Genomic DNA, 27,484 nt, shown 5'->3' on the forward strand with positions numbered 1-27,484 from the left:
CTATTTGACATAATCGAAAGTTCAAGCTTACTTTTATGAAATTGCTCTAACAGTCTGCAAAAAATAATAAGCCGGATCCAATTCGAAGATTAAGGAACAACGCAATCTGCAACATTAACTGAATTAGATAATCTTAGCACAGCTTATACCTCCGTTACACATTAAACGCGCATGCGCAGAAACATATTAGCAGCCGTAAAGGTCTTACGCGCTCTCGTAAATGCCTGTGCGCATGCGTGAACGCGACGCATGCGCAAAAAGTTTGTAGCTTTGAGGTCCGGATTATGGGTGTCCGAATTAACGACTTTTGACGGTATGTTATACTACTATACTGGCTTTGTGAATGTTTTTCACTTCACGCATTTGATATTGAAGCTCGATAGTAATACTGGTTAATCTTTGGATTATGGTAACTTGGCTATTTTTTGGCGACCAACCCCGTTACAGCAACCTGCTAGTTTTCGTTTGGACGCCATTTTGTTTTCACAAAGTAAAGGCATGTTTCTTTTTCTTTTTTTTTTCTCAACATTATTTTCAAACAATCTGCTAGCCGAATTACGCTTATGCTAGAAATTCTATAGAACAAAAGTGCTTAATCATGACGAAGATTACGTGTGAAATTGGAAGAAAGTGCAGAATCACAAACTGCTTGCCGCGTTTTTAAGAATTGGACATACACGGTGTCCATGTACACATCCTGGTACTAATTTAACATCTCCTCAAAAGGCAGGTTAAAGTTTGTAGCTTTGAGGTCCGGATTATAGATCATATAGGTCCGGATTATAGATATATTAAACCTGGGACTAATTTAACATCTCCTCAAAAGGCAGGTTTCTCTTGTTGTGTAGGCCAAGATGTAAGTCTTCAAATTATTCTACTATCCACATGAATTGTTATGTTACATACATGACATGAGAGATTTCTCTGTTCAGTGGATATGTATATTTTACTCATCATTTACTAAAAATGAATTTTCACATACCTCATACACAAGTTTTCTCTGCTGTGTGAATATGCACTCACCTGTTAAATTTACCATTATTCTTCTTTACTCTTACATTATTCACAAGGATTTTCTACAGCAGAATTTTCTCCTGTGTGAATATGCATATGACTGGTTAAAGTAATCATGTGTCTAAATGACTTCCTACATACTTCACATACATGAGGCTTCTCTCCTGCATGAATAAGCATATGACTATCTAAATTACTCTTCTGATTAAATGACTTTTTACATACTTCACACGCGAGATTTCTTTCCTGTGTGAATAAGCATATGAGTGTGTAAATTACTCTTCTGACAAAATGCCTTTTTACATATTTCACACACATAAGATTTCTCACCTGTGTGAATAACCATATGAATGGTTAAATGACCCTTACGACAAAATGACATCTTACATACTTCACACACATGAGGTTTCTCAAATGTGTGAATAAACACATGACTGTTTAATCCGTCCTTAAGCCTAAATGACTTCTTACATATTTCACAGATATAAGGTTCCTCTCCTGTGTGAATACACATATGATTCTTCAAATCATGCTTATATCTATATAATTGTTTAAACACTTCACACATATAAGGTTTTTGTTAATCTTTGGATTATGGTAACTTTGGCGAAAATTTGGCAGCCAACGCTGCTACAGCAACCTGCTAGTTTTTGTTTTGGACGCCATTTTGTTTTCACGAAGTAAAGGCATTTTTTTTTTTTTAACTCAACATTTTTTTCCAACAATCTGCTATCAGAATTATGCTTATGCTAGAACTTTTATGGAACAAAATTGCTTAATCATGACGAAGATTAGGTGCGAAATTGGGAGACAGTGCAGAATCGCCCACTGCTTGCCGAGTTTTTAAGAATTGCACATACACGGTATCCATGTACACGTCGTCCAATTTTCACTTAAAAAAAAAATCCCAGAATTGCACAAAAATCGCATTGCGCACACTCTTGACTTTATCCATGTACACTGCTAAAGTCCTAGCTAGTAACCTTTATCACCTTACCAAGATATCGCCAAACTACCTGTTACCATATTCCAAAGATTAGCCAAGGTTTTCTCTTGTGTCAGTAAGCATATGAATTCTTAAAGAACTCCTATGTCTAAATGACCTTTTACATACTTGACATAAATGACGTTTTTCTCCTGTGTGAATAAGCATATGGCTTTTTAAAGCGCACCACACACTAAATGACATCTTACATACTTCACACACAAGTTTTCTTTCCTACGTGAATAAGCATATGAGAAGTCAAAGAATCCTTGAGGCTAAATGACTTATTACATACTTCACACACATGAGGTTTCTCTCCTGTGTGAATAAACATATGTCTTTTTAAAGAAGACTTGTGACTAAATGACTTCTGACAATCTTCACACACATGTGGTTTCTCTCCTGTGTGAATAAGCTTATGACTCTTTAAATGAAACTTCTTTCTAAATGATTTCTTACATATTTCACATACATGATTTCTTTCTCCTGTGTGAATAAGCATATGATCATCTAAATTACACTTCTGACTAAATGACTTCTTACATACTTCACACATATAAGGTTTCTCTCCTCTGTGAATAAGCATATGACTCTTCAAATTACCCCTGTGTCTATATGACTTCTTGCATACTTCACACACATAAGATTTCTGTCTTGTGTGATTAAGCATATGCCTATTTAAATAATTCTTCTGACTAAATGATATCGTACATACTTCACACACATGAGGTTTTTCTCCTGTGTGAATAAGCAAATGAGTGGCTAAAGTACCCTTCTGAGTAAATGACTTCTTACATACTTCACACACATGAAGTTTCTCTCCTGTGTGAATAAGCATATGTGATTTTAAACCAAACCTTTGACTAAATGCCCTCTGACAAACTTCACACACATGAGGTTTCTCTCCTGTGTGAATCAGCATATGATTCTTTAAATAATATTTATGTGTAAATGACTTCATACATACTTCACACATATAATGTTTCTCTCCTCTGTGAATAAGCATATGACTCTTCAAAGAATCCTTGTCACTAAATAACGTCTTACATACTTCACACACACGAGGTTTCTCTCCTGTGTGAATCAGCATATGACTCTTTAAATTACATTTATGTGTAAATGGCTTCGTACATGCTTCACACATATAAGGTTTCTCTCCTGTGTGAATAAGCATATGCCTTTTTAAACTAAATTTCCGAATAAATGACATGTTACATACTTCACACACATATGAAGGCATGTCTCCTCTGTTATTTAGCGTATGCCTACTTAAATTGGTGTTTGTTAACTTGGCGGTTTGTCTCCTGTATGAAAAAGCAAATGCTAGTCTAAATTAATCATTTAACTAAATGTCTTCTTACGCACTTAAATCACATCAGGCTTCTCTCCTATGAAAATTAGCATATGCATGTTTAAATCACGTTTTCCGTTAAATAAACTCTTAAATTTCAGACACATGAGGTTTGTGTTCCGTAAGGATCTCTGCATGTGTTATTTTAAACACTGGCTCTTAAAAATGATATGTTACACATCTCCCAGAACATACAACTCTGCACTAAATTAGTTACTTTTTTTACTAGAAATTTAATATACAATTTATTTCACTTTACGAAGACACACAGATAAATGCACTTTCCATTAACGCACTTTAACTGCTACTCACTAGAGCTGGAGCAAATCGTATGTATTCGTTACCGAGTAACGGGTACATCGGTTGACTCGAAGTACCGATTCGGTACTCACAAATTCATTTCGTTACTCGCATCTGTTCGTTACTCGCATTTGTCGTATGATGCGGTTTATTCGACTACGAATGATGCGGTTGCTATTCGAATAAGTATGATGCGGTTGCTATGCGAATACGAATGATGCGGTTTCAATGCGAATACGAATGATGCGGTTTCAATGCGAATACGAATGATGCGGTTGCTGTTCGAATACGAATGACACATTTGCTAACAATACCCGTGTGCCACATTTTTCATTGATAATTTCGAATTTTTTTGGTTAATTCATCGGGCAAACTCTTGTTTACATTATGTGTTTTAGTTGAAATATTGTTTAGTTGTTGATATTTAAGAAAATGATCAATTTTGATGGCGTGAAGCGTTATTTTGTATTTGCTTTTTACATTTAGATTTATAGTGCATATTATGTTTGTAATTTGAAAATTTAGATGATTATTGATTTTTTTCTTGAGCGTGCCATAGGGAGATTTTATTGATTTGAAATATTTATATACTGCACTTAGGTATTGTTTAAATAAGAATATGTAGGTTAATATAAGTTCTTTACTTCCTTGTACGAAATAAAAAGGAAGTAAATATTGTAATCGAGAAAAATTTCGGGGTGTCATATTTCAACGGAAATATCCATTTTTGACGATTACAGAATCCATGTGAATTATTTTTTTTTGGATGACGTCTGTACGTACAAACACAATTTCCCCCCCCCCTCAGAAACGGATTGTTAAATGTAATCCCATTTACTCTAAGCTGATACTTATGATTATGACTCTAAGCTGATACTTGAAAGGGATTTTTTCGTGATGTGTAAGTACGTATATATGCATTTCGCATAACTCAAAAACGATTAGTTCTAGAAGGTTGAAATTTTGTATATGGGCCCGTTGTAACATCTAGATATGCACCTCCCTTTTTTATTGCAATCGGTAATACTACAAAACGCAAATATGTATATTTTAAAGAAATTATAATTAAATGTAAAGTACATATATATATATATATATATCCTTAAAATTAAATGTAAAGTACATATATATATCCTCATAATTAAATACAAAGTGCACACATATATAAATATAAAATAAAAGCCAAGTAAGGCGAAAATAAAAGCCTTGGTTTTTATTTTATTTATTTATTTATCACTAAGTAAGTTACTTGACTTTTATTATTTTACCAGAGTATAGATAGAAATTTGGTTATGTAGCCTATTCTTCTAAAACGACGTTTCGTCGCTGCCTTACCCCAACAATTCCCTTTTTTTTCGGTTTCGGATTATTTGGTTACGGCAATGCACACTAGCCTAAGGGAAGGGATGCCTTCGTGGAGGACTTTTTAAAGGAACTGGCTCATATGCAAGTTACACAGGGGGAAAAGCCACGAAAACGCTCGTCCATCCAGCCGTTAGCCGGGAATTGAACCCCGGAACGAACTATTAGTCTTCAGCGACTTTACCGCTCGAGCGCTGGTGGGCTCTTCGATGTTTGCAAAATAGGTGTTCACTTTACGATAAAGCAAGCACCTGTTTTCTTCAATTAAAACAGGTTAGACGATATGACTCTTACTACTTCATTCTCACTTAGCTTTTGATTTCTAATATTGATTCAATATTTTCTGTAGACATTCTGATTAGAATAATGGAATTCAAACATGTGCAAAAGGTGTGTATCTGAATATAATTAGGTTTTTATAACATAGGGCGCATTTTATTAATTTCTAAAACAATATTATCGCTGTTTTGACAGAAAGCAAAAATGTGACAAATGTATAATGAACATCAATATACATGCTTTACTAGAAATTCACCCTTTCGTCATTAGCGGTTCTGATGAAAGGAATGGGGAGAAGAAGCAAACGAAATAACGAATAACGGACAAATTACGAAATCTAATCTTTAATGCCGTCTCCCAGTTTCTTTAGCCCACCAGCGGTCGAGCGGTAACGTCGTTGAACACTGGTAGTTCGGTTTGAGGTTCGAATCCTGCGAACGGGCTGGCTGCATGGGTGTTTTTGCGGTTTTCCCCATGTGTAAAGTGTATACCAGCCATTTCCCTTAGAAAGTCCTCCACGAAGGCATCCCCATCCCCATCCCCCCTTTAGGCAGATAGCCCTAGTGTGCTTTGCCATAATTAAATACACCAACACCAACCCAGTTTCTTTATTTGTATTTGGGAAAGTTTTATTGTCATTATGAAAAGTGAAATTTGATATGGATACCGCATAACTTTTTAAATTATGCTTATTTTTGCTGCACTTCATTTAAACTTATTTCCTCGAATTATTCTAACTTAAGGGGACTCATACACCTTAAAACCCATAAGATGTTCGAATAGGTGACTGTTGCAAGAATTGGGATAACTTATTTATTTTAAAAGCAATTACTACCAACCTTTTACAGCTGACTACATAATATAACTGCTTTCTAAAATAGTAATCAGAAAGTTTGTGTTGCCCCAAATATTTTTATAATTTAATCCGCTTTGTGACAATATTTTTCGTCACGTTTCCAACTTGCGCGCACAGTTTAAAACATTCTTTTTCATAATTTAATTCCATATTTAATATATAGCTTTTATAAAATTTGGAAACTACTGTGAACCTAAAATTCTAAAAATTTCATGTTAAACTTTTATTTTATTTTGAGTTGAGTTTATAAAATGTATTTTATTTACAAAATTTGTAATGTTTTCGTCCATAAAATTTTTCAGTATTAAAATATTCACCAGATTGTTGGTTCAGTTAGAAAATAGTGCCCATATAAAGAATTCCATCAAATTTCAAGTATGTACCATTATACATTTTTAAAATATCATGCGCGCAAGGTGGAAACATGGCGAAATATTTTGTCACAAAAAGGATTAAATTACAAAAATATTTGTGGCAACACAAACTTTCTGGTTACTAGTTTCCAAAGCAGCTATATTATGTAGTCAGCTGTAAAACGTTGGAAGTAATTGCTTTTAAAATAAGTAAAATATCCTAATTCTTGCAACAGTCACATTTTCGAAGATCATGAGGGGTTTAAGGTATATTAGTCCCTTTAATTAAGCGATACCCAAAGGCAAGTTACAAATGGCATCAAACACTGCAAATTTTGAAATTAAATTTCCCGGTCAATCTCTGTCTACGGGACTCAAACTTCTTGTATTTTTATTTTTTCATAACGAGTATAAAACTTTGCCAGCTATAAATACAGGAACCAGAAGACAACATTAAAAGTTAGATTACACAATTTGTCCAAAATTAATTCTTTTTAAAATTTGACATTGACAAAATATGAATGTTTTCGTCATTTAAAATACCTCTGTATTTTTGTTGCACCGTATTTAAACTTGCTTCTTCGAGTTATTCACATTAAATTACATTAATTCCGTTATCTATTAGAAAATAATTATAGCAAATCATCTAATTACGACATCTCAAAGAGGTCACTTTCTAAGAGATCTGTATTTTTGAGAACATAAACAAACATTGGTAGTGAACATCACCTTTTTAAGACCACGACATGTAAAATACTCTAAAAAGCATAAATGGTTACATTTAAAGAGGACCCGTTGCTTTTAATAAAGAATGTAACATTAATGTTAATTATACATGTTTTTGGTGTGTGTGTGCCAAAATAGTGATACCGTGGTTCTGTTGCTTTAGAAATGTGCGAAATTAAAAAAATGGATACTATATAACAAAAATGTTGTTATATTTAGATACAACACCTTCTGAACACGTCTGAAATTCGTTCTTCTGCTCAGCATAATTCGTCTGCATAAAATAATAAATAGCATTAGAAATCAAAAGCTAAGTCGAAGTAGAAACTGTCATCTCTTCTAAACCATTTTAATTGAAGTAAACAGACGTTCGTCTTATCGTAAAGTAAACACCTATTTTTCAAACAGCGGATAAAACGGGAAAGAGGGAATTGGTAGGGGAAGGCAGAGAACGAAATGACACTTTTTGGAGCTGGAATGAAATGAGAAAGGACGAAAAGGTACTAAGCCAATAAGACAAGGTCTGGTATTTTACTTTATAATTTAAGAATTATTTTAATTTTTATTTATCTTTACATTTTTGTTAAATTTTACTTATAAGTATTTTATATTTCACTTGCTAATTATTATGTTACTTTAATTATTCATTATTCTAATCACTATTTTTTATTATTTTAATTATTAAGTTTTTTACTAACTAATTTTTTATTATTTTAATTACTAATTAATGTTATTATTGTAATATTTATTTTATTTTATTTATTTTTTATTTTATTTTTCCCTATTTTCCTGACGGCCTTCCGTAGGCGCTTTTGACTTCTGACTTTTGTGACACCACAAAAAGAGGTGAATTATTTCCATCCAAAAATACGACGTAAAACTCCCTATCGCATAGGGCCGTACACCGATCCCTAGGGCCGTATACCGATAAAATAGGCTCAGGATACGAATACCGATGGATTTTACCGAAAGTAACGAGTAACGATACGATAGTAACGAGTACTGGTTCACCGAGTAACGAATACATACGGGTACACAATTTCTCGTTACTTCTACAGCACTACTACTCACTTCACTCACAAGCATCTAGTAGAGCTGGAGCAAACCGCATGTATTCGTTACTGAGTAACGGGTACATCGGTTGACTCGAAGTACCGATTCGGTACTCACAAATTAATTTCGTTATTCGCATCTGTTCGTTACTCGCATCTGTCGTACGATGCGGTTTGTTCGAGTACGAATGATGCGGTTTCTATGCGAATACGAATGATGCGGTTGCTGTTCGAATAGGAATGATACGGTTGCGTCACAATGCGCTCATATTTTTCATGGATAATTTTAAATTTTTTTGGGCATCGGGCAAACTCTTGTTTACATTATGTGTTCTAGTTGAAATACTATTTAGTTGTTGATATGTAAGAAAATGAGCAATTTTGATAGCGCGAAGCGTTATTTTGTATTTGCTTTTTACTATTGCTATTTATGCTTGTAATTTGAAAATTTAGATGAATCTTCTTTTTTTTTTTTTTTATTCTTGAGCGTGCCATAGTCAGATTTTATTGATTTGAAATATTTATATACTGCACTTAGGTATTGTTTATATAAGAATATGTAGGTTAATATAGGTTCTTTACTTCCTTGTATCAAATAAAATGGTAGTAACTATTGTAATCGAGAAAACATTTGGGTATCATATTTTAACGGAAATATCCGTTTTTGACGATTACGGAATCCATGTGAATTATTTTTTGGGCTGACGCCTGTACGTACGAACACAATGAAGGACTCTCTCTCTCTCTCTCTCTCTCTCTTTTTTTTTTTTTTTTTTTTTTTTAACTTACGGTTAAATGTAATCCCGTTTACTCTAAGCTGATACTTATGACTAATGATTATGACTCTAAGTTGATACTTGAAAGGGATTTTTTTCGTGATGTGTAAGTACGTATGTATGCATTTTGCATAACTCAAAAACGGTTAGTTATAGAACGTTGAAATTTTGTATATGGGTCCGTTATACCATCTAGATGTGCACCTCCCTTTTTATTGCAATCGGTAATACTACCAAACGTAAATATGTATATATATATATATATCAAGTAAATTATAATTAAATGTAAAGTACATATATATATGTCCTTATAATTAAATGTAAAGTACACACATATATATATATATATATATATATAATAAAAGCCAAGTAAGGAGAAAATAAAAGCCTTGGCTTTTATTTTATTTAATTATCACTAAATAAGTTATTTGACTTTTATTTTCGCAATCATTGGTTGTAGTCAGGACTTAATTTTTAAAATTAGAAGTGCTGGAGCTCTATGGAAGGCCATCAGGAAAGATGAATAAATGAATAAATAAATAAATAAAATAACTATTACAATAATAAAATAATTAGCAACTAGAATATTAAATGATTATTATTATAATTCAATAAAAATTTAAAGACAAATGAAAATTTAATTAATTCTTAAATTAATGATGAATAACTAAGTAATGAAATAAAATACCAGACATTGTCTTGTTTGGGGGCTGTGGCTAAAATTGCAATTTAAGAACTAAGCCGAGCATTAGCTAAATTTAGGCTTTTGATGAGCAAATAATGTACTGTTTACCAGAGTATAGATAGAAATTTGGTTATGTAGCCCATTCTTCTAAAACGACGTTTCGTAGCTGCCTTCCACCACCAATTCCCTTTTTTTTTTTTTTTTTTTTTTTCAGTTTCGGTTAATTCGGCAGTTTCGGTTAATTCGGCAGTTTCGGTTAATTCATGCTGTACACTAGGGCTATTGCCTACGGGGAGGGAGGCCTTCGTGTAGGATTTGTTAAAGGGAACTGACTCATGTGCAAGTTACACACGGGAATAACAATGAAACGCCCGTGCAGCTAGCCGTTAGCCTGGAATTGAACCCCGGACCGAACTATTAGTGCTCAGCGACTTTACCGCTCGAGCTCTGGTGGGCTCTTTTTTTCTTTTCATTCGCTGTTTGAAAAACGGGTGTTCACTTTACGATAAAGGAAGCACCTGTTTACTTCAATTAAAATGGGTTAGACGATATGACTCTTCCTACTTTAATCTCACTTAGCTTTTGATTTCTAATATTGATCCAATGTTTTCTGTAGACAAAGTATTCTGATTTGAATAATGGATTTCAAACGTGTTCAAAAGGTGTGTATCTGAATATAATTAGGTTTTTATAACATAGGGCACATTTTATTAGTTTCACATAGTTCTAAAGCAATTGAACCACAGCATCGCTGTTTTGAAAGAAAGTAAAAATGTGAGAAATGTATAATGAACATTAATATATACAGGCTTTATTAAAAGTAGTCAGCCTTTTAAAACGTGACCGTCTAGGCTTTTAGAGGATTTTTGGAGCTCTGTGCATTTGCTCTGGCATCTTAAAAAAGTGATGTTCAATATCAACGTATGTTTATGTTCTCAAAAATACAGGTCTCTTTCAAAAAGCGACCTCTTAGAAGTCGTCAATAAATGATTCAGTATAGTTAGTTTCTAATAGACCATAGAATAAATTTATTTTAACGTCAATTTAAAAATGGCTGCTTGTACTAAGAGTTAAGAGCAATAAGACTCTAATTTTTCTTTCGCAATTAGCTATCATGCCAGCTGAATTGTTTTCTGCATAACCTTTATTGTGTATAATTGAAATATTTAGCTATGCATTCAACAAATATACAACAAATGTAAGACAAATCATTAAAAAATTAAAATTTGGAACATTAATGATAATTTTTTGTTATACATAAAATATTATTAATGAATGATGAATATATATCATATTATATATAAATCAAAATTTAAACTCCGATTCCTTTATAATAAATTGAAGAAAAGCTATAAAGTGAATTAATTTTTAAAAACAAAACAAAAATTTAAAAAAATTTTTTTCGTACACCTAGAATCTAAAAATGACGAATACTGAATTTTACGACTCATGTGTGTATGGGTGTATTTAATTATGGCAAGGCACACTATGGCTATCTGCCTAAGGGGGGATGTCTTCGTAGAGGACTTTCTAAGGGAAACTGGGTCGTATACACGTTACACATGAGGAAAACCACGAAAACACCCATGTAGCCGGACCGTTCGCGGGATTCGAACCTCGGACCGAACTACCAGTGTTCAGCGACTTTACCGCTCGGCCGCTGGTGGGCCGCTTTACGACTCATATAATAATAAATGCATATTCATATTGTAACAGAAATTTTGTTAGAAGTCTAGCATATGTATAGTTATTTGTGATCTTTTAAAACTGTCGTAACATGATGCACATTTATCATTATCGTGAACCAAAACAGTATGCTTTACATCCTTAAAAATATACGTGATAGATTTTAATATTTATTTCTGCATATACTTACGTTTCCCAAAGACACGAAAGCAAGTCAAGCAGATTTTTGTTGTATTAAGCAGGCTTAAGTTCTCTGTTAGCTAGTGTAACATAATTTCGGATGTTAGTGTAACATAATTTCGGATTCTATGAGCCTTCCAGAACTATTAGCAAAATAGTGGAAACGTCTATAAATTATGTTTTTATAAGCAAACAAAAAATTATGTTTTTATAAGCAAACAGCAGATGTACACTGAGCAGTGATCAACTGATATATTTCTTAAATGATTTGGTTTAGTTGATTATGACAAAACACACTGGGGCTATGTGCCTAAAAGGAAAAATGCCTTCGTAGAGCACTTTCTTAGGAAAGCTGGCTCGTATGGTACGTGGTAAGCTGGCTTGTAAGCTGGTACGGGAAAAAAACGGGAGCGACTAAATTTCAACTCGGCAGGAAAATTTGATTGGTCAACGGTACACGTCACATGTGACGTCAAAAGCGGGATGTTTTAGATTTACCCCACAGGATTACCTGCCATTTTCGGTTGCTTGTTTGCTGAGCTCTGCAGTTATATTTTTTGGCGGGCTAAAAGTGTTTTTTGATAAAATATTTTAATTGGTAATTTAGGTATTGTTTGCTTGTAATTAAACATGTGATTACAAATTATTGTAAAGTATTTATTTTTGAGACAAATTTTTTGTAATCTATTTATTTTTCATATATTGCCTTTTGAGAACAGATAAATTTAGCGGAAATTCCCTTTGTTGAACAAAGAAAAATGAAAAATGTTTCAGAATAGCAAGCCGTGTTAGTTTCAGTCAAACATTAAATATTTTAATATCATATGCTACCATTTTTTGTGTCAAACATTAAATATTTTAATATCATATGCTACCATTTTTTTGTGTCAAACATTAAATATTTTAATATCATATGCTACTAGTTTTTATTCATTTCTTAATATATCTGATGACAAAATAAGTTTTTATTTTCTATTGCAGTACATAACTTTTTATTATAACAATGGAATATGAAAAGATAGCAGTATTTGAATGTATGTACTGCTGCAAAAAGTACAAAAAGAAAAAGGTTTTATATGAACACATTCGGGAAGTACATAAAGTACCTGTTGTGGCTGAAGGAAATTTAAAATGTCCTATTAATGCCTGCAATTTTTCATGTAGAACGTTTGAAGAGTTAAGAAATCACGCAAGAGATCAACATGGATACACTCTTAACTCCGTTGAAATGACATTTAATACATATGAAGGTAAGATATTAGAAATTTGCATTTTCTGCGATAAACGTTTTTAATTTGAATAGCCCCAAACTGAGTACAAATTACTATTTTTGCAAATTCATTCATCAAGCTGGGGAATAAAATACATCTATTTTTGTGAGTATAATTGATAACAGAATAATTTCCTTAGCATCTTGCTTTTTTCTGTTAGCCTGATAAACCCCCATTATTCTTCAGTAAAAATATTTCAAAGTAATATTTCTCTTCCTCAACTATTTGAAATATGAAGTAAACATTTTCTAAATAATAAAAGCATATATAGAGATGCACTGCTGCATAATTATTTATACGTGTAATTCAGTGCTTCATTAAAAAAAAGACTCTCCTGTTATTACACAAATGGATCTCTTAATGCATATGTATATTGAAGATATCAAAAATGATGTGGACCTAATAAAAAAATTAGTAAAATCTTTATTAAAGTGGCAACCTTCAATTGTAAGTTTAGTATCATAATGATAGACACTTATTTTATTATATGTAAATGAGGCTTAAAATTTATTATATGTTATTTTAAAACTACTTAAAGAAATTTATTCGATGTCTTAAAATTTTAATAACCTATACACATTGTATCAGTTATCAAAAAACAGGCTACAATGTTTTTTTACTTTAGACATAGGCCAGATGACACTCATGTTATGGAAAATGTCTGATGACAATTTGTCTCTTAAGAATAAATTTCTTGCATTATTATACAACTTTGGGGAATATGTTTTAAGTCTTGTTTAGCTGGAACACGAGTACTAGTAACTGTCAAATAGGAAGAAAAATATGCCAATGTATAACTTAAAACAGAGTCGTAGCTAGGGTTTTCAGCACCCAGGGACAACTAAAGGTTTCGTGCCCCTCTACTGCTTGCCAAGGATGAAAAACATTTAATTCTAAAATGTCGTAACATCAGTTTGGCGCCCCTTGGATTCTGCGCCCGGGGACAGATGCCCCCCTCTAGCTACGCCTCTGACTTAAAATTAGGCAACTTTATTTCTGTGTAGATTTTAAATAAAGCTATCAGTTTTGAGAGCAATTAGACATAGGTTCCTCTTCTTGAAGAGAAAAAATATTCTGCTAAAGTGACCAGTATCTATTTACAATCAGTGCCAAAATAAGATTTTGGTTAGTTTTAAATTAGTAATTTTGTTTTAAAAATTCACTAGTTCACAATTATAATGGGCTTTTATATTGTATGTAGGCTAATGTTTACCCTTCAAATTTAGATTTCTTACAATGGAAAAGTGAGGAAGAACGAAGAGAAAAAATTTCTTACTTTTTGAGAAGTACAATAACTCTTAAAGAAGGTGGGAAAAAGAGTTACTTCCTTTGTAATCGATCTGGATTTTATAATTCTAAAAGTAAAGGTGTAAGAGCTATAAAATCACAAGGTACCTGCAAAATAGAGGGGCACTGTCCATCTACTATTGAAGTTACCAGTAATGGCATAATTAAGATTTTATATTTCCAAATACACGTGGGACACACAGTAGATCTAGAACATTTGCCATTAACAAAAGATTTGCGAGAAATGATTGCAGGTAAGTTTCTTTATGAACTTGATTGTGAAATTCAATATAAAACAGACATTATTATACAACATTATCATATAAATGCAATATTTTCAGGTAAGTTAAATGAAGGCTGCTCAGAAAGGCACCACAGAAAATATTAGATTCCACAAGGAATAGTATTAAAGAAGACATTTACAGGGAGCATTTATTGACAAAAAAAGACATACATAACATTTCTAATTCTTACTGTATTGGTAATGATGAACAATATCATCCAACTGATGCTGTCAGTTTAAGGATCTGGATAGAAAAAATGAAATGTTTAGATGATAATCCAGTTCTTTTTGTAAAATTCCAAGGAGAAGCAGCAGATCAGCACTTGGAAATTAGTGACTTCTGCATCATCATAATGACAAACGTTCAAAAGCATATGCTTTTAAAGTTTGGATCCGATAGCATATGCATCGATAGCACAGATGGGACTAATGCTTACGATTTTCAATTATCGACAGTTTTAGTCATAGACGAGTTTAATTCAGGATTTCCTGCTGCTTTTTGCCTAAGCAATAGAGTAAATTTAGGTTCAATGCAAAAATTTTTTCAGTGTATTAGGGACAAAGTTGGACTGCTGTCTGTAAACTGCTTTATGAGTGATGATGCACCAGTATATTATACTGCATGGACATCAGTAATGTGTGATGCCAAATTTAGGATTCTATGCACCTGGCACGTTAAAAAGGCATGGCTGCAAGCAGCAAATTCAATTATCCCCTCAAAACGAAAGGAAGTTTTGAAATTTTTAAATGTAGTATCTGAATGTCATGATATAAAAGAATTTGAAGCACTGATATCTGATTTCCTCAGCAAACTCTTTGCTGATAGAGATACAGACAAGTTTGCTAATTATTTTGCTTCAAATTATGCAAACAGATGTGAGTTGTGGGCTAAATGTTATAGAAAAAGATGTAACATCACAACTAACAATCATCTTGAAGCACTGCATTGAGTTTTAAAATATTCTTATCTTGATGGATTGAAAAACAAGAGGGTTGATAGGTGCGTTGCGAAGCTTATTAATATGGTGCAAGATAAATGGTTCCAGAGATTTATCAAAACAACAAAAGGAGCAAACACATCAAAGATCAACCAAACAAATTTACGACACAACAGAGCAATAAATTTTCCAGCTAATAATATCACAGAAATTAATGAGTTTTCTTGGCATGTGATTTCAGAAAGTGACCCTACTCTTGAATATACTGTTACTCAAATACATACACAATGCATTAATTGTAACATTGTTTGTAAATGGTGCAAAATTTGTAACGATGCATTTGTATGCACATGCACAGATGCCACGATTAAAGGAAGTGTCTGTAAACATATACATGCAATAATTTTAAAGACAAGATTACCTAATAGAGAACAGCCAGCTAAAACTAAAGAATCAAATGATGTAAAATCCTTTCTTGATCTATCAGCACAAAAATTTAAAAAATCAGGAACCAAGCACCATATTATAGATCAACTGAGTATCATATCAAAACTTGTAACATCAACAACAGTAAATAATATAACTTTGGGAGATATTGAAAACACACTGAATAAAGTGATTACAAAATTAAAGAACGAAAAGCCGAAATTGAAAATGGTGAACTATGAACCTACAAATAAAAAAGCAGAGAAACAAAAGAATTTCTTTTCTACGAGAAAGAAAAGAAAACGTCCATGCAGTACTGAAAATATTGCAACAACTTCATACAAGAAAGCTGCTATACATGCCATTGGAAATAATGAAACTCTTATAATTCATGATTCTTTTGATCATGCATATTGATATCTCATCATGTAAATATATTGTATATAAAATAATCTCTAAATAGTTTATAAATTAAAATATGATGAATTAAAAACAGTATATAAATTTAAAAGGCTCTTAATCTTGTCACTACTTCATCCTTGCTAGTTACACAAGTAATTTATTAATCAATTTTTGATCTGCATATTCTGTCGCAGTATTTCACTACTAAATTATTAGTGTAAAGTTCTCCAGTTGATGGTACACATACAGTACAGTTAGCAACATCATTTTACAAAACATCGACATATAATGTGTTTATTAGGACGTATCACAACAATATGTGCAAAAGAACTAAAAGTTTCAGCATGAAATATGCAGTTACAGATTCAGTCAAATATAGATAGTAACATCATATACAGATAGAGAACATAACAGGAATAACAATTGCACTTGATTATTACAAAGGAAAATCATAATTTAGTATCTGCTGACAAATGAGAGTGTGCTGGTATTTCTCTAAATAAATGATTAAAAATGCCACAAAAATATAATAAGTGCTTTAAAATTCTTAAATTCATATAAGTGTAAATCTTAGTGTTTTTGAAAATGCTACTGTATTTTGTTATTGAGCATTTTTGAATCGCTAGTTATTACAATAACAATTTATGAATAGTGAAAACTTAAATTATTCCAAGAGAATTGATTAATAAATTTCATACAGTAAATAAATCATTGGGCTGCAAAAGTATGCAGATATATGACAACCAATAACAGAAATAAAAATAAAATCTTTAAAAATTTTATGAAGTGGCGAAGCATGCAAGAGCTATTTATTTATCTTGTAAACAATACATTTTCAGTAGAATCAGTACTTTAAAAAATTGATATACTTTGGAAACATGCTCTGCAATGTAGTTGTTTTGTGATGAAACTGTTAATAGTGATGCTTTGATAATGCTTTTGTTGATTTGCTCCACACAGTAAAACTGTAGAATTTATGTATACATAGTTCTTGCTTTTATGTATGGATGCAAATTATACAGCTTTTAATTTTTCATGAAACTTGCATACATATTAAAGTCAAGTGACTTTTCAGAATATTACAACATTATAAATCTCACACCTTGAGATTACTAAGGCTTATACACAGATTTCAAAGGAAAATATTATTGATATAGACACAAGTATATAGTTTCCATTAATTAACACATTGTTATTGATGAAGATCTCTTTAATGATTCTTACATAAAGCTATTTGGATTTTTTTCCAGAGGAAAAACAAAGTTTCATTTAAGAAAATATAAACCACAGAATATTCTTAATTTTATTATAAACTTTCATTACATCACATGAATCTGTAAACACTGAACTAATCGTTTTTAATTTAAATCATAAATGTATTCTTCATATTGATTTATTGACAGTATGAATAACGACCAAAACTTAATATTATCTGTATATAATAAGAAATCATTGATACATAGGGTAAAAATAAGCATGAAGTTAGACTATATTAGCATGCTAATGGATCAACTAATGGCAAAAGACTTAAAAACCTTTACCTAATCATTTGTACAAGATTATTTAATGAACACAAAATGTATAGGAGTTACTCCAACCCTTTTTTGACCGTGGACACATTCTAACATATATTTTGAGATCTTGTACCCTTATGACTAAACATTCAAACAGATTTCAGGCATGAGACTTTTAAGTGCTTCTTTGTCATGAAATTACCTTATGATCATTTCATTCAACTACTACAAATCAAGGAAAGGAGAATTAATTACCAGTGTTTTATACTTTTAGCCACTTGATAACGTTACATAATATGGATTAACTCAAAGCACATTCTACTGATTATAATCAGATAATTGCATATCTCTTCTGAGAATTTAGATTCTTCCGCATTCATTTCTTTGCAGATCTTGCTCTAAATGGATTTCAATACATATTTACCACTAATAATCGCAAATGATAGTAAATAACAAATTAATTTTTATTCTAAACATGATTTGGGATGGCTGCATAGGCGTTTTCGTGTTTTTCCTCATGTGTAACGTGTATATGAGCCAGTTTCCCTTAGAAAGTTCTCCAGGAAGGCATTCTTCCCTGTAGGCAGTTAGCTCTCGAGTGCTTTAATCAAATAAAAACCTATTTTAAACTACAATTTCAAATTTTGTATTTTGTCCTTATTTATTTCACTAAATAATTGAAGTCCTCTTTAGTACATACACATATCAGGCGCTATTTTATCTTCATTTACAAAATAAAACAGTTGAAGTAGTTTTAGGACTTTTCTCTCATGGGGAAAAAATATCTGCATTTTATCCAATTTCCTTTATGAAAACTGAAGTTTTCATACCAAACGACATTCTTACAATATAACCTTCCTTACGAACTCTCTTATTTACCATATAAACCATTTCGGATCTTTGCTTTGGTAAATGGTCTAAGGCATTTTACCAGTATATGGCTGTCATAATTCCTAAGGAAGCATATTAGAAAAACAAAACGGTCAGCTATACACAGGGTTTAATTTCAAAAATTAGAAGTACCAGAGCCCTATAGAAGACCTTCAGGAAAGAGGAACAAGAATAAATATGAGAATAAGATGACTAATAAAATCATTAACAATTAAAAAATTAAATAATTCATTATTAAAAAAATTAATGGTTAAAGTAATTAAATAATTAAAATTTAATAAAATGCAAAGTGATAAATTAGAATTTAATAAGCAATTTTTAATATAATTTTATTATTAAAAATAAAGCTTCCAAGACCAGGTTTCTACTGAAATTATTGTTCAGTTACATAAAAGAAGTGCCAAAGCCTTCTTATTTAGGGCTCCGGCTAAAATTATGAATTTTTCCTAAAACTTATAAGTATCTGAGCCAGCCTCCGGTGGGCTCCGACGCAATTTAAGCCCTGGCTATACGGATATCTTGGTAAAGCAAGAGAAGAACCCATCTTTGGTCATGACCAAACATGGCGCATGATGAGTTTTGATTGTAAACCACATGAGAGGCGGAGTTTAAATACGTTGAAATGACGTCACCAGAGCCAACCAATCAAAATTTCCTGCCAAGTTGAAATTTAGTCTCACCCGAAAAAAACCACGAAACGGTTATGAAGCCAACTCGTTTGCCTGAGATCGAACTCAGGTCAGAACTACCAGCGTTCAGCGATTTTACCGCTCGACCGCTGGTGGGCCATTTCTTAAATGAATAAAGGTATACTCATAGCATTATGAAATAACACTGGTTGAAATATTTAGTGCTTCACTATTATCTGTAATAAAGTAACATAAAACTTTCCTTACCTTTTATAGATTTCTAAATTTCTTTCAAGTTCTTATTCGTACTTAACCTATACATTTGCGAATGTTTTTATCGATTTTATTGTTAAGTGTAAAAAGCAAGTTGACATTTATAATATAGCATTCCTTCTCTCAACAAATAACAGTCTCAACAAGGAGTTTTTGGAGAGGGGATGAATCGGGGAAATTTCACCCTTTCGTCATTAGCGGTTCTGATGAAGGGAATGGGGCAAGCAGCAAACGAAATAACGAATAACGGACAAATAACGAAAGCTAATCTTTAATGCGGTTTCCCAGTTTCTGTATTTGTATTTGGGAAAGTTTTATTGTCATTATGAAAAAGTGAAAATTTGATATGGATTCCGCATGACTTCCTTCTATGACTATTTAAATTATGCTTATTTTTTCTGCACTTCATTTAAACTTATTTCCTCGAATTATTCTAACTCAATTAAGCGATACCCAAAGGCAAGTTACAAATCGCATCAAACATTCAAATTTTGAAACTAAATTTCCCGGTCAATCTTTGTCCTACGGGACTCAAACTTCTTGTATTTTTATTTTTTCATAACAAGTATAAAACTTTGCCAGATATAAATATAGAAACCAGAAGACGACATTAAAAGTTAGATTTCATAATTTGTCCAAAATTAATTCTTTTTTAAATTTGACATTGACAAAATATGAATATTTTCGTCATTTAAAATACTTCTGTATTTTTGTTGCACCGTATTTAAACTTGCTTCCTCGAGTTATTGACATTAAATTACATTAATTCCATTATCTATCTGAAAATAATTATAGCAAATCATCAATTTACGACATCTCTAAGAGCTCACCTTTTAAGAGATCTCTATTTTTGGGAACATAAACAAACATGGGTAGTGAACATCATCTTTTTAAGACCACCACATGTAAAATCCTCTAAAAGCATGAATGGTTGCATTTAATGAGGACCCATTACTTTTAATAAGGAATGTAACATTAATCTTAATTATACATGTTTTTGATGTGTGTGCCAAAATAGTGATAACGTACTTCTGTTGCTTTAGAAATGTGTGAAATTTAAAAAATGGATACTATACAACAAAAATGTTATTATATTCAGATACACACCTTTTGAACACGTCTGAAATTCATTATTCTGCTCAACATAATTTGTCTGCATAAAATATTAAATAATATTAAAAAATCAAAAGCTAAGTCGAAGTAGAAACAGTCATCTCTTCTAAACCATTTTAATTGAAGTAAACAGACGTTCGCCTTATCGTAAAGTAAACACCTATTTTTCAAACAGCGGATGAAACGGGAAAGAGGGAATTGGTGGGGGAAGGCAGCGAACGAAATAACACTTTTTCGAGCTGGGGATAAAATGAGATAGGACGAAACGATACTAAGCCAATAAGACAAGATCTGGTATTTTACTTTATTATTTAATTAGTCATCATAAATTAAAAAAATATTTTAACTTTTATTTGTTTTTACATTTTTATTAAATTGTACTTATAAGTATTTTATACAGTTGCTAATTATTATGTTACTTTAATTATTCATTATTTTAATCACTATTTTTTAATAGCCAAAATAAAGTGAATTATTTCTACCCAAAAATGTGACGCAAAACTCCCTATCGCAGCGCTACCCAGTTCCCGCGGGGTAGAATAGCTCACGTGGTTCAATGCAATGCGACGTTTCAAAGCCCTTTTTAGGGCCGTAGACCGATAAAATAGGGTCAAGATACGCATACTGATCGATTTTACCGAAAGTAACGAGTAACGATACGATAGTAACGAGTACTGGTTCACCGAGTAACGAATACATACGGGTACACAATTTCTCGTTACTTCTACAGCACTAGCATCTAGCCAATAGCCCCTCAGACTTCCGGTCGTGACGCTCTGACGCTAGTTTCCTCCTGGTTTCTCCCTGAACATCTGCTCACTGCTCATGTCGTCATTTCCTTGACTGTTTCGGACAATTTTTCTGCCTGGTTTACTATTGAAAGATAGACGTGCGACTTTTTCCTTCCTTTCGTAAAAAGTTGCAAGTTGTTCGTTTTCAACCAATCGGCTATCAGTGTCGAATGCTGTTGGCTTGTTTGTAATGGAGAACCAGTTTGCACTGTGTTAACCCCAAAGCGATCTGTGGTGGTTGGCTGTTGTGACAAAACAGAAAAATTGTTCCAAACAGTTGTTCTTTCGAAATAAACCGACGTGTGATAGCAGCCTTGCTCTGCTGCTTGCACTGCTGAAGTAGTGTGTGATTGCTGATAGTGTTCTCTTTTTTATTTTGCTTCAATTATTATATCTTCTGCACAAAATCAGGAAAAACTGCCCATTTCATGGCCAAGTACTTCTGTTTCCACAGAAGGTATTTTTGATTCTGAATCGAATCAAAATAAGGAAATAATAATCGTGTGCGATAATTCCAATTCTGGTATGTGTGATAATTCTGATTGTGTTGTGAGTGATATGGTTCATTGTGCAAGCAAAGTTCATTGTTCATCAGCGAAGCGGTATCTTAACTTTAAATTAATAAACCTAAGAATACATCAATGCGAGTGGACTGTAAATTAACCTTTATTCGGGAGTTTGAACTTTCGAACACAACACAGCACAAAAGTAAAAACGACAGAGTTACAATTAGCGGTTTTAAGAACAAAATGCGAGCTGCGAATACAATCTGCGCATTGCGAAATAATATCTCACAGACAGGCAGAGAGCTCTGGTGGCCGAAACACCAATTCTGGCATGTGTGATAATTCTGATTGTGTTTTGAGTGATATGGTTCATTGTGCAAATGATTTTAGTATAGCTGAGAGTGATTTTGTTTGCCGTGATTGTTTAAAACTTTCAACTATAGATACAATTTGAAAAGCCATGCATATAAATTTCATTACAATAATACTACATTAATTGAGTCTGTGAAAACTAAGTTCTAATAGTATGGTTGATTGTGCAAATAATTTTAGTGTGTCTGAGAGTAATTTTGTATACTCTGATAGCTTAAAAACGTACCAAAATAAATGCAGTTTGAAACGCCATACCAACACATTACACTCTAATATAACTACATTAATGATTCTTTAAAAAGTGGTCGATCACCAAGCTACAAATGTGAGGACTGCCATCTGAAATTTAGTGACCTAAAAAATTGGAAATATCATCAAAATAAAATTCATACTTCTAAGAGGTAATTATGTGTGTCCTGTATGTTATGCTAATTTTGGAAAGCGAGAAATAATATTTAATTTCAATAATGTCCATGATGTTGATTTGAATCATACTGAGCTAGAATTTAATTCAATTAATAATTTTTTGGCATGGAAGGCAGAAATTGAAAATAATAATAAGAAATTGAAAATAAAGTCAAAATTTCTTATGGAGTAAACATGTTTAATATACATGGTGTAATGCCACTATTCAGGAAATTTTATATCAGAAAGTAAAGTTATTTTATTGGTAGCAATAAAATAAATATATATTGCACAGCTGCATTAAAAGTAACAGAGCATACAGATAACAAATGTGTAGTGTCATATCAGAAAATACATATTGGTCATCAGAATGATTTAGCTTATTTTTAACAACAGATGAAATAAAAAATATTGCATCAAAGATAGCAGCAAAAATTTCTCTGGATAATATTTTAGATGAAATTAGAAATTCTCTATGAGGTGCTGGGTTTGAGAGGTTCCATTTACTTACAAAACAAGATTTACATAACATGAAAAAAATCCTTCAATTTGTCTTCTAATTCTGTTAAACATGAAAATGATTGGGTTTGTGTAGATACGTGGGTACCTGAAAAGCAAAATTCTGAACATCTATGCATTTCATTTTATAAAACCCAGGTATGAACATAGCATGAGTGAATATTGTACACAATATTCATTTCTAAAAGGAAATGATTTTGTTTTGATAATGATGACAGAAGCACCAAGAGAAATACTGAAAAAATTTAGTTCTTACTTGTATATGTATTGATGGTACACATGGGGTGAATGCATACAGATTTGAACTCGTAACTTTACTTACAACAGATGATTTTTGCCAAGGATTCCCGTGTGCATTTTTAATTTCTAATTGATGTGATCAGCCAGTGCTATCATTTGTTTTCATGTATTAAAGAAAAGTTGGGCAAATACAGCCACAAATATTTATGTCTGATATGGCTGAATCTTTTTTTAATGCTTGGAAGCCTGAAATGGGTTTACTACAGAAACGTCTTTTTTATGCATGGCATATTGATAGAGCCTGGAGAAACAATTTAAAAAAAATCAATGGTGTTGAAAAACAGGCAAAAAAACATATAAAATTATTAGATCTCTCTTAGAAGAACAAGACATTCATACTTTTCATACACTGACAGAAGCAGCAATAAAATTACTTAAAAAAGATCCTGACACTATTGAATTTGCAAATTACTTTGAAACATATTATTTTCAAAATATATCTAGCTGGGCATAGGGTTATACACTTCACAGTGGTGTTAACACAAACATGCACATCAAACGAATGCACCGAACATAAAAATATATTTATCTTTACAGTATAGATTGGATAACACTATACATGGTATTATGAGATTTGTAAGAGATAAATGGTTAATCGCTTACTTATAGTAAATAAAGGTAAATTAACAAGTAAGATTGGGGATTTAAGAATCAGACATAAAACAAATGAAACAATATGTTTATAAGTAATTGAGAATGAGAATGGGTGGTCTGTTTCATCAATACATAGTACAGAAATCTGAACTATACATGAAAGTAACAAAACTTGTACATGTCACATACAGTGCACTGAGTGTAATATATGCATTCATTGATATATATGCAGCTGCATTGATTTATCAGTTTGTAGAGACATTAGGTATTTGTTTGGAAGCAGGCAAGATGAAAAATATGCAACGCTTTCGCCGGGAATCAAACCGCGGACCTCAGGATACACGTCCCACCATGAAGGCATGCCAAGAAGGTTGGAGAAATACTTTATATACTCCCCCTTTTAAAGGGCAACAGGGGTTTTTAGGGAACCTAATCGCCAAATCCTGGGTATGAAGAACAATCATCTAACACCCTTTTATTTCGGGCGCCACTGTACAGACATTAAAATTTTACATTGGAAGCAAGAGAGATTGAAAAATCAGCAATGCCTTCGCCAGGAATCGAACCGCGGACCTCTGGAATATACGCCCAGTATGCAGACCACCACACCAAGAAGGACGGAAGAAATACCTTATAAGTTAGGTGGAGTATGTGCAAGCACACTAGAAATCCTGCTACTTATTAAATACATTACTTACATCAGCACACTAGAAATACTGCTACTTATACTACAACTAGAATGCATAGTGAAATATCCACTTATTATAGATGATGAAAATGATTTTTGAATTAAGTAGCCAAAAAAAATCACAGACCCTCTCACTGGAACACAGAAAGAATGAACTAAAACAAACATGTTTAGAATTAGTAGATTCATTAAAATCTGACAAACAATGTGATGTGTTAAACAAGATTCTAAAATCAGCACCACTACAACTAGAAGCTACTGATATGTTAAATGCACAAGAAATACATTTCCCAATTGCTAATAAAGATATTTCACCTAATAAAAATATAATACCCAAAAGATTCTCAAATACAAAACGAAAAGGAAACTGACAGAAACTTCTATAGTAACTTCACAGAACGAAGACAATAACACAATTCTAAAAATTATTTTGGATCACAAAAACTTTACACATAATTCGACTGAAGAAACTTAACAAATTTAGTGAAAAATATATATTTTAACAATAGTCATTAGTACCTATTCACAATTCCTTTTGTCCATTTTTATCATCTAAAACATCTTCTTTCAACTGCCTGCAAGTGTTTTATATGTGTCAGATGATATTTTTTTTCTTATTTATATAATACTCTCTCTCTTATTCTTCAGAACTTCTTTTTAATAATAAGATAATTCCAACTCTGATCCTTAAAATGATCAGGAACAGATGTAGAAGGTGAGAACAGGGTTTTGAATCTTTATCTCAGGTCCACGTGATAGGCTGATGTATACTGTGATTAATGAGAAAGTCTATTTTTGTTCATCCTCCTTGCATTAATGTCTTCCTTCCCCAACAATAACAAATATTGTCCATACAATCAATCATTCATTGACTTTTATATTGTTCAGTCAATAGAATATTACCAAACGTTTTAATGCAGATAAATATATTTTGGTGAAACTGAGTCAATCCCAAATTTGAACAGTAAGCAATATTTTATACTATTTAATACTTGCTATTTAATATTTGTCCAGTTTTTTATTTTCCAATTATTCAACCCCATGTACATTCACATGTTGTGCACTGGCCATTTTGTTATGTGTAGAATTGTTTAAAGCTAACTGAACTTTGTAACAATCTCATCACAGTTTTGTGAATTGCCACATGCTGCTACATTTTTATTTTGGGGTTTTAATTACAGTCAAAAGTCGTTAATTCGGACACCCATAATACGGAATGATGTATAATCCGGACCTCAAAGCTAGAAACTTTCTGCGCATACAAATGCACGTAAGACCTTTACGGCTGCGAATACGTGTGTGCACTGTATTTCAGCACTGTAAATTTGGGGGGGGGATACAGTAATCCATCATTGGCAGGTCTTGGATAAAGCAACATGCATCGTAATAAGAGACGACATCATTTTTATGACTAAAGGTAAGAAACAGCTGCAGTGAAAAAAAATGCTCATTCTTGTTTTAACTTTCAAAGTTAAAATATGCATCAAAAGATTGTATAGTTCATTAATGCCATATATTTTGTTAATTTCACAAGACTGAATCAAATTATTTCATAACAGTAGCATATAAATTTGGTAAAGTTGCCAGCTGGAATGTCCTCTGGAGCAGGATTTTTAATTTTCTTTTCTGTTTCAAGGGCAAACTTGCTAGCAAATTCCAATCTGTGTAATTATGTCATATATTAACCCATTAAATGCTGTGGCGCTCATTTGGTTATGATGTACTTTATGCCGCCTAACATCTAGTAACACCATCTAGATATCTCAGAGGAAAAAAAAAGGCAACATTCAACTCATCCACTGAATGTTGTTTGTAGAAAACCTAAAGTGGTAGACTACCTATACGCTCTTATGCTGAGCTCATGTTCATTTTCACATTCCACTCTCCTCTTATCACAAAAGCGAAACGTGTTTTGAAAGGGGATTATACTTAGTGGATCGAGGCTAATTTTGGTCATTGTGATTTTTCTATATTATTGGTGAGTATTGATTAAAGCGGTTATCACTTCTAGCAATAGTGCCTGCTAGACAGGACTTTCCTGAGAAACAAGATTTTTGGTAGCACTGGTTTAAATGGGAGGATTCTTAAAAAAAAATCCCGCCTAGCTACGGAAACAATGTAGTGGCTATGTGATATTTTTTCAAACCTCGGCGAAAATGTCTCAGCTGAAGCTCTGTCCCAGGTAGAAATCAACCAGTCAGACGAAAGTTCTGCTTCTGTAGGATCACGTGATCACAATCTGAGCGATAATCGATTATTGTTTGGAGTTGTCTTTGTAGTAAGTGAAAATGGTAACCTAGCTACGTGGGTTTCCTGGAAATGTGCGGGTTCTGAGAATTGCGCCTTTCGTCATCCACTTCGGAGTAGCCGAAAGATAATGTGATTGGAACATTAGATAATGCTTCTTTTTTTTTTGGTCAGTTTAATTTGTATAGATGATGGACACAAATTCATAAAGCCCCATTTGAAGATTATACTTGATACTGAGTAGAATTTCGACATATTAACAAGCATTTTATGATTTCATTGTACAAGAATAGGCTGGAGGAAAGCTTTGAAAGAATTTAAAGATAATATGGCATTCCCAGAACCTTTGTAATTCTGCCTTTGAAGATGACGGCAATGATTTTATAAAAGTGGAGCTTCCTCCAGAGCAGGTTGATGGAGTTTTCTGATG

The 27,484-nt window shown here is 32.5% G+C and overlaps 2 protein-coding genes across 2 annotated transcripts in view; both read right to left on the minus strand.

The window, feature by feature from the left end:
• Positions 1 to 27,484, minus strand: part of LOC146993844 (uncharacterized) — a 222,568-nt gene that overhangs the window by 75,480 nt on the left and 119,604 nt on the right. The gene's annotated exons all lie outside the window — the stretch shown is intronic.
• The window catches only part of LOC146993845 (uncharacterized), an 85,425-nt gene that overhangs the window by 18,271 nt on the left and 39,670 nt on the right, over positions 1 to 27,484 (minus strand). Inside the window, exon 7 of the mRNA XM_085826254.1 lies at positions 1,024 to 3,327. Within this exon, the coding sequence (XP_085682380.1) occupies positions 2,214 to 3,327 (1,114 nt within the window). The 3' untranslated portion in view covers positions 1,024 to 2,213. The remainder of the gene's footprint in view (positions 1 to 1,023; positions 3,328 to 27,484) is intronic.

The sequence above is a fragment of the Stegodyphus dumicola genome, chromosome 11, assembly GCF_044657685.1.
Source record: "Stegodyphus dumicola isolate Sdum_Otavi_A_Nest chromosome 11, ASM4465768v1".
NCBI classification, from domain to species: domain Eukaryota; kingdom Metazoa; phylum Arthropoda; class Arachnida; order Araneae; family Eresidae; genus Stegodyphus; species Stegodyphus dumicola.